We start from the raw sequence: 11,431 nt of genomic DNA on the forward strand, positions 1-11,431 counted from the left end.
ATAAGATCAAGAGAGATTATATTCACACATCTCAAATTACTTCTTCCACGCTCTTTTAATTTTTTAATATTTTCTACACATCACTAGCACTTGAGAAATAAATATTAAAAAATTAAAAAGGTGTCGGATAAGTAATTTAGGATGTGTGAATATAATCTTCCTAATATCAATCTCTCTCTACATCTGTTCATTCAGCGAATCTCTGTAAGAAAAAACAGTCCGGCTTGCGAATTGCAATAGAGAACGTTCGTGGCAAACGTATTCTGAAGGAGGCATAGGACGAAATCCGAAGGGATGCGATGGAATTGGCAATGTCGGAGCCCGGTGGAAAAGTTTCAAGTTTCTATGGTAATAGGGCAACCAAGCCTAGATTCCACTAAAGTTTTCGCGTTCTGGTATCCTTCTGCTTTCAGCGTTGTTGAAGCGATGGTAAAGGAACAGCCAAATCCTACCAGTATTGTTGATGCGTTGGTGGCGGATCAAAAAATAATATGAATTCACAACGCATTAAGGGTCTGAGAATTCAAGGGCCCCTTTGAGTGGCTCGCCTCGGAGCCCTTGAATCTCAGGGCCAGTCCCAATTTCATGTTAGCATATCACATGCACACATGCTCGACGTACGTCATCAATTATCTTTTAAACTTGAATAGACGTAAAATTGCAGCAGGAAACAACTAAAATTTCCTTAACCATTATATATGTGAGCCATGTATTGGTGTCAGAAGCAGAAGAACGAAAATTCTATATCCTCCTTTGAGAATGTTCAAATTAATCTACACCTTCGGAGCGGAATAAGTTTTTAAGCAACGAAGGTGCTGCTAATTAACATGTTTAACGAATACAACATATATAAGAACAGAAACAGATTATGAATAAGCTTGGAACTTGAAAAAAATAAAAAAAAATTGAAAGAAGAGGAAATTAAAGGAACTATAGTGTTTTAATTGCTCTTGTTCCGAAATTTCATTCTTCAGCAGCGCTAGCAGCACTCAGATCCACGCTCAAGTCAAGGGCCTGAAAACATGGTGCAGTAAGATAAATCAACTTCGAGTACTAATGCAAGAGCTCAAATGTAACCTCGACTGATTTGTATATAAAGCAGCTGCTGATTAAGTCCTACATTTATATTCCTCGTTTAACGGGCGGGATTAGATTGATCCTTAATGTTCAATTATTTGAGTTGGCTAAATGGATTTGAAATTTACCTTTCCAGTTATCTTGCTGTACATGGCAATCACATCTTGCACAGTAGTCTCAAAGTGCGTCGTTGCGTCATAACTCTGCAATGCATTCCAACTCCAAGAAATGAACAATGACTTCAAAGTATCAATTCAAATACAGACAGGCTAGAATGTAACATTGACAACTATTTGGATTAATCGGCTTTATAATGAACTTATGGCCGGCTTTTGTGTCGAAAGCAAGTGAAAGTAGGGTTTGCGAGTTAAGCACCATTAGTTGTCATGAGTACAAATTAAAGTATAAATGTATGAGCTTACAAATAATCAAAACGAAGATGTAAGAATTCATTTATTCTCACCGCGGATATGAAACAATTGTCCCCAGCATCCTGGTTAGTAGGTTCGTATCTGTCGTAAGTGTCAAAAAAGATTTCATCTACAGCCCCAAGGAGATCTGTTCCAGGCTTCAGTTCCACTTGGGGGTTATCGGTCTCTGCCTCTGTTAACACAAAAGCAATGTATTTCCCTTTTGGAGCTACATTGTGGGAGTAGGAGCAGCAAAACAAGTACCTGCAACAGAGGCATATCCGGTCAAAGAACTTCATTTGCAAGGTCTTACCATTCTCATGGTAATTTAATTCTAATTGCAATGTGGCTTCTAGCAAGCACCGTGAGTATGGCATCGTCACAACTTCTGTTTATTTTATATATGCATTACATGTTACCCGATTCTCAATGATTTTGAGTTCTATGGAGGAATGACACAAAATGAAAACGACTTACGCAAACAAATAACTCATTTAACTTAACCCTTGTTGTGTGGGTTGAAATGCATATGTTTGTACAGATCAAGTGTCCTTCAAAAGGTCCTTGAATAAGGACTTACTGTTAGAGAATAATTAATTGAATTTGTGTTATTGGCATTCGAGGTATCAACTTACATATCAGATTTACGTCCAAGTTGCTTCTGGGGTAGAATAACCTGGACTGAGTGAGAATCCTGGGTGTTTGGGATTGGATGACTCATAATACATATGGCACGGGCAACTTTCCCTACCTTCTTCACCTGTTACACGAGATGGAGATTTGAACTCAAATCAGTTCAAAAAACTTTTCATGCCAGATGACCCTACTGATATTAAATTTTTTTTCTCGACGTTACCTTGTCAGGCAAATATGAAGGATCACATACAACTTTTTTGCATTTTGCAGTTTCTCCTTCGGAAGTCACACCAATGGCCTTCTTGTTTTCAAACTCTACCTGCCATTGTGCAACATCAGTCAAGTATCGATAATACGAACAAAAAGGGTGGGTTTAAATTTTCGATATGCATGAAAAAAAAAAAAATGACCTTGCATTCTGGCTTGCTGAGCATGTAGGTGCCGCCATAAACAGCACTCAACCGAGCAAATGCCTGCAAATTTCATAGCACATATAGTCAGAGGAACTAAGTTGCATATCCAAGTGATACTAGAACTAATGGTTGAAAGCATACCTGGGGGAGCTCTCCTAGACCATACAGGGGATAAATATATGGAGATCCTCCTTGAAAGCGTGCTAGCGACTCTGCATATAACTTTCAGAGAGGAGGAAGGTAGAGTATATTATAGAACACTGTAAAGTTGGATTGAGAAAAATTTCTGGGGTACTTCTAATTAATGCTTTTGAAAAATCTGCCATTGTCCATATATTGCCATATATTGCCTCGTAGAACATATTTAGCACATGTATAGGACTCGATTGGGCATGAAGCTTAAAAATACATATGCAACTTATTCATAGTCATAAGTATCAATCACCAACAATCTTTAAATAAAAAATTCATGCTTTGTTACCTTCATCCTCTTCACAAAAGCCATAGCAGGCTCGGCTAAGTAATTATCATCTCGGTGGAGAGCTAGTGCATGCCCAATGAAATCAACTGTATTGTCATCTAGCCCGTACTTCCTATGTCAGAAACAAAAAATTCTAATTCCATCGTGTAGAAATTAAACATATAGCACAATTAATGAGATTTTGGATGTGAGGAAGAAGTACGAAATAAGCTCCTGCGCTGTAACTTTGTTGAGGTCCATTCCTTCATGAGATTTTGGATCATTCTCATCATAGTCTTGCACATATATGAAAAACTTGCGAGCTCGTCGTTTCTCAAATAATCCCATTAGTGGAGATTTAAGTGCTTCCACATCATTAGCTGGTACTTTGTGGACCTGGAAGCATAATGCACAATCACAACGAAATTAGGGTGAAGCAAAGTTAGTCGTTCCATATATGTCGTTTAGATGACAGATGAGTAATTGGAACTTGTTAGGAATCACACCTTCCCTTTGTTATACACAAAACTACCATCAACAGCCTTGAAATTCAGATATTTAGTAACGTTAGTGTGAATCAGGACGCGAACCAAACCACCATTGGCCATCATGAACTGTCAAAAATGCACAGAGGTTGTAAAGAATCAAATTATCAGAACAACACGTTGAACAAATCGAATGACCTAGTACTTTTAAGAGATCACTTGTCAGAAATAGTGAGCTTTTAAGCAGACTTCATGTAATAAAACAGTTCAGACTAACGAAACAAAATGAAATTCCTGAAACAGGTTTCTTCATTGAGAAACATTGAATATGGTAAAGACGAGATTGTTGCTAACCGATGAGCTGCTGAATATCTAGATCACATCATTGACAGGCTTAAAAATTAACATGCAAATTAACACAGAAGATGTTACATCATGATCATCACCTATATATAAAGATTGGGGCAAGCGAAAGTAAAACTAAGAAAAGAAATCAAAGAACAACCATAAGAAATATATGCATCATTCTTTTTACCTTGGGGATCATATCAACATTGTAGTCTTTACTCGAGCCCAAAGTTTCTGGAGGCTTATCCTCTCCCCTGAATCGCTTCCAAAGCTAAAATCCAAAACTCGAAAACAAACCGAAGCCGTAAAAAATTACATGCATTATAACATCTCACCAGAAAGTATGCCAAACTGTGTAGCCAAAAAAATTACCAAATATTATTAAGATACTTACCTGGTTCAGATTAAGTGAGGTAGACTCTCCTCCATAGTAGTCATTCCTATCCATATGCAGTACCTATTTCAGGTAATTAAATAACATATGAAAAGCCTAAACATTCTTATTGATAAGTGATCTCTCTTACAAATTGCAATGAATGAAACCTAATCAGATTATCAGAGTGAGAAGAAATCATCCATGGTACATAGAAAAGACTCATCAATATTCACTTTTTAGCTTTATGAAAATGCACCTCAAATGTACAATATTATTCGCACTCCAAAATAGTCATTATGCACTCCTTCATCAGTCATTTTTATCATTAGAGAGGAGTGCGGAATCATTATTGTGGAGTCACAATAATGTCTCCCTTCCACAAAATTCAAACAGCTAGAGTGTATTATTAACCTACATTTCGAATTCATATATATATATATTGGGGAATTAAAATCTAATCAAGAATGTTAACCTAAATATATATAGACCAAAATCATCTACATGATTAATGAATGGGTGGTTTTTGAGAATATGAATCCAACGTCGGAGAGATAAGAGACCTAGTTTTTCTTGTAATTAATTTGCAAAGAAAGAATAGTTTAATTCATAATGAAGCGGAGGTTTAATTACCTTGAGACCATCAACTGAGAGAAGGCCACTGAGAATGCACTCTTTGAGGCCGGTTCCGAGCACGATGACGTCGTATTCTTCATCCATGGCTTTCAGAGATGAGAGGGAAACACAGTCTGCGTTTTTTTGTGTTTGAGTGAGAGAAATGGGGATTTGGTTAATGGGAAGAAGATTTGCGAGGAAGATTAAGTGAGGCTATAATTATGTCAAACAGAGAAGGAAGAGGTCTCTGACTCTAGGAAAGCCAGGCGTCCCTCGAGTTTCGGTTAAAACCGTTATCTGCCCCTCACGTAGGTTGAACGTGGACCCATGCTAAAATAAGAATGTCTGTTTCAAAATATGTTTGTGAATGCCCCTCTCCGGTAATTTGTTTGAAGTTGTAAAATATTTTCCTTTGTGTTTTTTTTTTTAGAAGAAACAATAGTACTTTTATTTATAACGTTAAGAAAGCATACAATCCTCGAGGGCCTCCTCAAACCTACAAATAGTTAAATTAAAAGTTAAGGCCAACTTTGCCATTCTATCCGTTAGCGGATATATGAACATGACAAACTGTTGAAGTATCAAAACCCCGCGCTTTAGTTTTAGTATCATCAATCAGCAAATCAATAGCGGAAGAGCCACCATTCAAGCTTCCAAGAGCTTGGACCACATTCCAAAATAACTTGCTGCCAACTTCGTTGTGAAGCCAAACAAACACCATCTCGTGCTGCTAAGACCTCAAACATCTTGGGAGTTGTCACATTAGATATTTTACGAGCAAAATCTCTAGCATAGCAGCCGACTTCGTCGGAAAATCTCACACACCAACACCCCCAGAATTTGTAGCTGCATAGAAAGCACGTCAACATTAATCTTGATCCATCACGGTGGGGGAGGAAGTCAGCGAGAAGGAGACTGAAGTTGACAAGTTTGAGGGTTGGCTGAGCTTTAATAAAATCAGAGAGATGAAGTCCTGCAAGATGACTCACGAGTGCAGGGTTCTCCACCTTGCCGTCCCATAGGAGAGAATTAGCTCACCATATAGAGTGAACAAGCATCGCATCAAGAGAAGGCCAAACTGACTTGAGGAGGGAGCAGCAGGACATTGGTTAAGCCAATTACAAAATGAAGAAGGTACAACACCTCTAGTACCAGTTTCGATATTGGAGGAGAAAAATACAGCACGTGCAAATGGACAAGCACTAAACACATGTAGCACCAACTCCCGAGAGGAACTACACAAGACACAAATATTGTCCAACGCAACCCTTTTTTTCTCCAGATTAGTACGAGTAGGGAGAATATCCAAACAAGCCCGCCAAACACAAAGTTTAACTCTACCCGGGACGTTGGCTTTCCAAATAGAGTTCCAAAATGAATAATCAGTAGCATGGGAGCTCGAGGAAGATGGCCGTTCATGCAAAGAGCAAGCAATTTTATAAGCATTTTTAACAGAGAAAAGCCCTTTAGAATCATAATGTTGTTGGTATTCAAAGTTTACTAACTCAATACCAATTTATGGGTGATAGGTTTTCTAACTCTATCACACCTCTCACTTGTATCTCTCTTTACGAAGATGGACAAAAAGAAAAGAAAGAAGCAGCAAGCTTCTTGGAAAACATGTACTTGATATATTAAAAGAGTTTCAACTCTACTGCTGAAATGGGAATACTTCAAACGTACACAAACATCTCTCTTACAGAGATTTTACTAGATTTTCTAAACATAGCATTGAATGCTATCCATGCAAAAGTCATATATGGTTGCTGCTGTTGAAAAACAAACACGGCAACTTGTAGAAAGATTAAAAAACATGCTAGCTGTAAAATAGAGTTATGAAGCCAACAATTTCAACTATTGGCATTTATTTGCTTTTGACTTCCAACACATCCCTTCAAAATCAAAATGCCTTCATGCCAGCATTTCACGCAACAACTTGAATGGCTCAACTGGCAGTGGCTTTGTGAAGATGTCAGCCACTTGTTCCCTTGTGTGACAATAGACAAGCTTAATTGTCTTTTGTTTCACACGGTCCCTAAGAAAATGGAACCTGGTATTGATGTGCTTGCTCCTCCCATGTTGAACATGATTCTTTGCAAGCTTGATTGCTGATTTGTTATCCACATGAATCACAGTGGATTCCACTTGTGGATGTGTTTGGACCCAAAATGACGCTTTTGGGCCAAGCCCATGTTTGATCTCGGTTTAATAAGAAATATCAAGAATATTTCCACCAAGGGCCTGGCCCAGTGGAATTTGGCCGAATCCTATCAGGAAATGGTTTCATCTGGATAAGGGTGAGTGGCCGAATCCTAGTACAATAAGGAATCCTCAGGGGATAGTTATGCTTCAAATAAGAAAAGATGCCAAGAATCAATGGTTGAATTTAGGTGATAAAAGAGCTTGATTCAGATTCCTACAAGAGTTAGGACTGGCCGAAACCTATTCAGATTGGGTTAAGGAATTCTAGCCCGAGTAAAACTCTACTTCGGCCATGAGGGAATTACTACTATGAATAGAAATGGGTGTGCATCATTCAAAGCCCCTCCAAATCAACACACAAAACTGCCATGTGCAAACTCTTGCTCTACAAGAAACATCTCAAGGACCTTGAGATTTCTATTTTCCTTTTTCCTGCCAACACATATTCAGTTTGGATAAACAGCAATGTGGTGGCAACCGACAACATCTTTAGTTTGGATAAACAGCAATAGAGTCGTAGAATTAGCTGACCCTCCTAGGAGCACTTTTAGTTTAGATAAACAACACTGCTTTGTGACCGATTGGTTATCTATCCAAGTCTCAGTTAGCAAGGATTTTTGAGTCCTTGTTGGTAGAGGTTATCTCATTAGCCTTATCGGTGAAGTAAGGTGTTACTATGTTACGACATTCGACACACTAAAAGCTGAATTTGATATTGAACTTCGTAGAACTAGCAACCTTGTCTTCAAGCTTTAAAACCCAAAGGCTGAGACGTGTTCCTTCCTTGGCCGCAGTTGCAAGATTCAGAAGTCATCAGTGTGCCCAACGCCACATCAACATTCATTTTACTCCGTGATTGAGCTCGACTGACGAGTTGGCATGCCCTGCATTCAATCGAATGACGTAGTTAGCTTATTAGCTATTCGACTTGCATGCCACGTAGGCTAGGTAGTTTTTAGGATCAACATTTTGGCACGTCCAATGAGACCTAATGCTAAAGCTACAAAGTTCATGACCATTGAAACACGGTTAATAAAAAAGGAAAACAACTATGGGTAAATCGACTACTCGTTTGGCACCTGTAGTTCAAAGTCCAGTCCAAGGTAATATGTCACATGCACAAGATCTTCCTGTTGCCGTGACACCAGAAGCCACATGCACGGTTAGCTGAGAAGTAGAAATTAATCTCTGCGGCTAGAACCATAATGCTGTAGTTTTCACTCAAACTACTAGAGTGGCAAAAGACATATTTATTGAAGGTCTGATAAAGGATTGCAACGACTAAGACGATGAGACTTCTAGTGCACCATTTAAATCTTTTTTTTGACGACTGGAAGAACAATCTCGACAGTTTGAGCAAGTCATTAGCCGAGAGATGAGGGGCTTACGTGCTCAATAAGACATAGTGAATGAGAGCCACACATTGACCAACAAGTTGCTCGAGACTCTAGTTAACAAAGTTCACGAGAGTGGGCTCATCGATCAACAAAGACAAAACATCTCGTTAAAGAAAAATACTCCCTTAGGAGGGGAAAGGTTGCCGCTAGTGCATGCTGACGTAGAATTCAATCGGCTCAGGATGATTGTTCTTGAAAAACTATACAGTGAAACAAGCACCAATTGGACCGAATTTGGCCGAATAATAGAAACGACATTTGTTGATATGGGTGAAGTCCAGAGAATGATTTATTCAGCTTTGAAGAAAGGGCCAAAAGTTTCAAAATTTATCCATCCATATTCGGTTTTCGTCGAAAGGTTTGAGTATCCCCAAGGATTCAAAATCCTAGATCTCAGTATTTTCGCTGGGGAATCATCATTGTCTTCATTGGAATACGTGGTCAGATTCATTGCCCAATGCGGAGATGTCAACAATGATTACTTACAATTGTTTAACTTCTGTTGACAGGCACGTCATTTGCTTGGTATATCAACCTTCTACCAAATTCTGTACAAAACTAGGAGGAGTTGGTCGAGAAATTTCACGAGCAATTCTATCGCCCTGGGATGGAAGTGTCAGTATCATCTTTGGCCAAAATGGCTCAATCATCAGATGAGTCACCAATGGAATATCTTATCAGGTTCAAATTGGCCAGGAATTGGTGTCGAGTACCCTTTCCCGAGGCCGAATATGTTAGGATTACCTATAACGGTCTAGATGTAGAATACAAGAAGAAATTTTTGAGATCAAACTTCTGAGATATGTATGAGCTGGCTCAGCACGTCGAGCAATACAATTATTTGCTCAAAGAAGAGAAAATCACGAAGACTCAATCCCCGTGGGACAATTTATAAGAATCCAACGGTGAGTTATGCATCAGCTAAGACCGATGAGTCCCAATATGTTAGTGTGGACGCGGTCGAGGTAATAATTGACAAACCTTATGTATGCAAGATGTTAGCTCATGCTAGTACTAAGGATGTCAAAACACACTTGGCCTCCGTTGAAGCAGCTGTCAAGACATCTAAAGTTGATGCCACCTTCGACTAGTTCTTACTTGCAAAGATTATTAAGCTTTAGCCAGGGCATGACATTCCTAAGGATGAAGATTTAAAAGGGAAAACATACTACAAGTATCATAACTAAAATAAGCATAGTACGAATAACTGTGTCGTGTTTCGTGATGGCATCCAAAGCTGGATCGATAATGGCAAACTGAAATTTCCCAAGAAGACATAGATGCTAGGTGACGCCGATCATTTCCATTCGGCAACGGTAAACATGGTAGATGCTCATTTACCGAAAGATAAGAAAAAAGGAAAAAATGAGTTCATTCTAATATACCATGCCACAAAATAGAATTTTCGGCTGTGTTTGAAGATCGACTTCTCATCCCAAAACAAACTGCGGAGCTTCTTAAATCCAGTATATGTCGAGCGAGTGTCTGACTCTAGTTCAAGTGGATCTGAAACCCAATGATGTTGTGCAGTAGATGCCAAGCAGAAGTCATTGTGGCCAAGTCAGAGCTGCGAAAGTCTTTGGCCAAATCACTACGACCTACGTATATGGTTTCGACGAAATCCCACGCGTTGCTTGGTTTGGGGCAATGCCAACAAAGAGTTTTCGATAGACTTGACCCCCAAACACAGGATTACAAACCTTATTCAGTTAGATGGTGACTTAATTTTGAGGGGCCATTTTATAATGAAGATTATTACGCCCACAAATCTGGGAGTTCGAGTTCATCCACGGCTCAGCAAACTTTCAAGCCACCTGAACACCATGACCACCATTGGCATGGTTACAATCTCCCTATCAGTGCATACACGGTTCTATCCAAGTCCCAGAAATGTCGCCAACAAAGGATGGACTCTATGGCCTATCGACGAACAACTCAGGAAGTTCAGGTCACGAAATGGCAACCTAAAGAAGCAGAAAAAAAGGAGGATGACCGACAAGCTTCGATAATCATGACCAAGCTACTTCAAGGGAAGAAGGTGATCGATCACGACGTTGAAATTGAGATTGAAGAATCTGAAAAGAGAATCAAGCTTCTTCTTCAACCTGGAGAAATGAAAGCTCGCATCAAGCATTTTAGAAAAGAGGCCAAAAGTAAACTTCCTCTGTTGCTGCCACAAGAGCCATTGATCAAAGTCAATTAAAATCAACATCCACCATTTTTCAGTGAAGCTTTAGAGTATATGCGGGAATTTCATAAGAAATCTGCAAACGACTTATACGGCCTCCCAAAGGCATGTCAATAATCTCTTAACTTAGCTCTGACTAGCCCCGACGTTGAACAAATCAAGTGGTTGAATTTAAGAATGAAGGCAAGATTCCACATATTCGTGAAGCCAGTGTTCTCATCTTCGACGTGGATCCATATGTCGATCTAGATCCTGCAGACCTTTCATTTTCTTTAGATGATCTGCAATATTTACGATATCATTTTGAAGTTTCTCAATCGAGTTTGTATTCGGCTTCACGATGGAAGAGATGGTACGTGTTAAGAGACTAAATGCCTATTTGGACACCCGAGACGCCTGTATCTCGTATTAGGAAGGGACTCGTAAGGCTTTACAAACCCAAGACCAAGCCTCGGCATTGTTGGAGACAGATGTCGAAGTCGAAGATGAAATGGTCACGCCTACCATATATTTTTTTCACCTGTTGTTGTGGACGAGGCGGTTGGAGCGGCTGAAAACCAGGATAATGGTCCTTGTCTTACCTACAGAGTTCCAGCTAACCACGTCCCAACCAAGTTTTTTGGACGGCGACGTGGTTGCCGAATAGACTATGCAAGTCGACTTCGTGGCTGTAGAAGAGGCCGAGCCAATTAATAAAGAGGACAAGCTCAGAGCAGCTTTAGCATAACTATTTCCCTGTTCTTTGGCTGTTAACCTTCATCATTTGAAACCATTATACGTCATGGCTCATACTGAAAGGTATCTAATTTCTAAAGTATTGTTGATTG

At 39.4% G+C, this 11,431-nt stretch overlaps 1 protein-coding gene across 1 annotated transcript; it reads right to left on the reverse strand.

The window, feature by feature from the left end:
* Positions 1-712: 712 nt before the first annotated feature.
* On the reverse strand, positions 713-5,043 carry LOC137721314 (guanosine nucleotide diphosphate dissociation inhibitor At5g09550-like). The gene is made up of 13 exons (XM_068460414.2): positions 4,836-5,043; positions 4,224-4,286; positions 4,017-4,100; positions 3,503-3,610; positions 3,220-3,392; positions 3,018-3,129; positions 2,678-2,758; positions 2,534-2,596; positions 2,344-2,442; positions 2,123-2,247; positions 1,541-1,751; positions 1,206-1,280; positions 713-1,014 (listed from the first exon to the last, which is right to left on the reverse strand). The coding sequence occupies exons 1-13, from the start codon at positions 4,920-4,922 to the stop codon at positions 964-966; spliced, it is 1,332 nt and encodes a 443-aa protein (XP_068316515.1). The 5' UTR covers positions 4,923-5,043; the 3' UTR covers positions 713-963.
* Between the last annotated feature and the right edge of the window lie 6,388 nt (positions 5,044-11,431).

The sequence above is a fragment of the Pyrus communis genome, chromosome 1 (assembly GCF_041283825.1).
Source record: "Pyrus communis isolate YQ-2024b chromosome 1, ASM4128382v1, whole genome shotgun sequence".
Taxonomy (NCBI): domain Eukaryota; kingdom Viridiplantae; phylum Streptophyta; class Magnoliopsida; order Rosales; family Rosaceae; genus Pyrus; species Pyrus communis.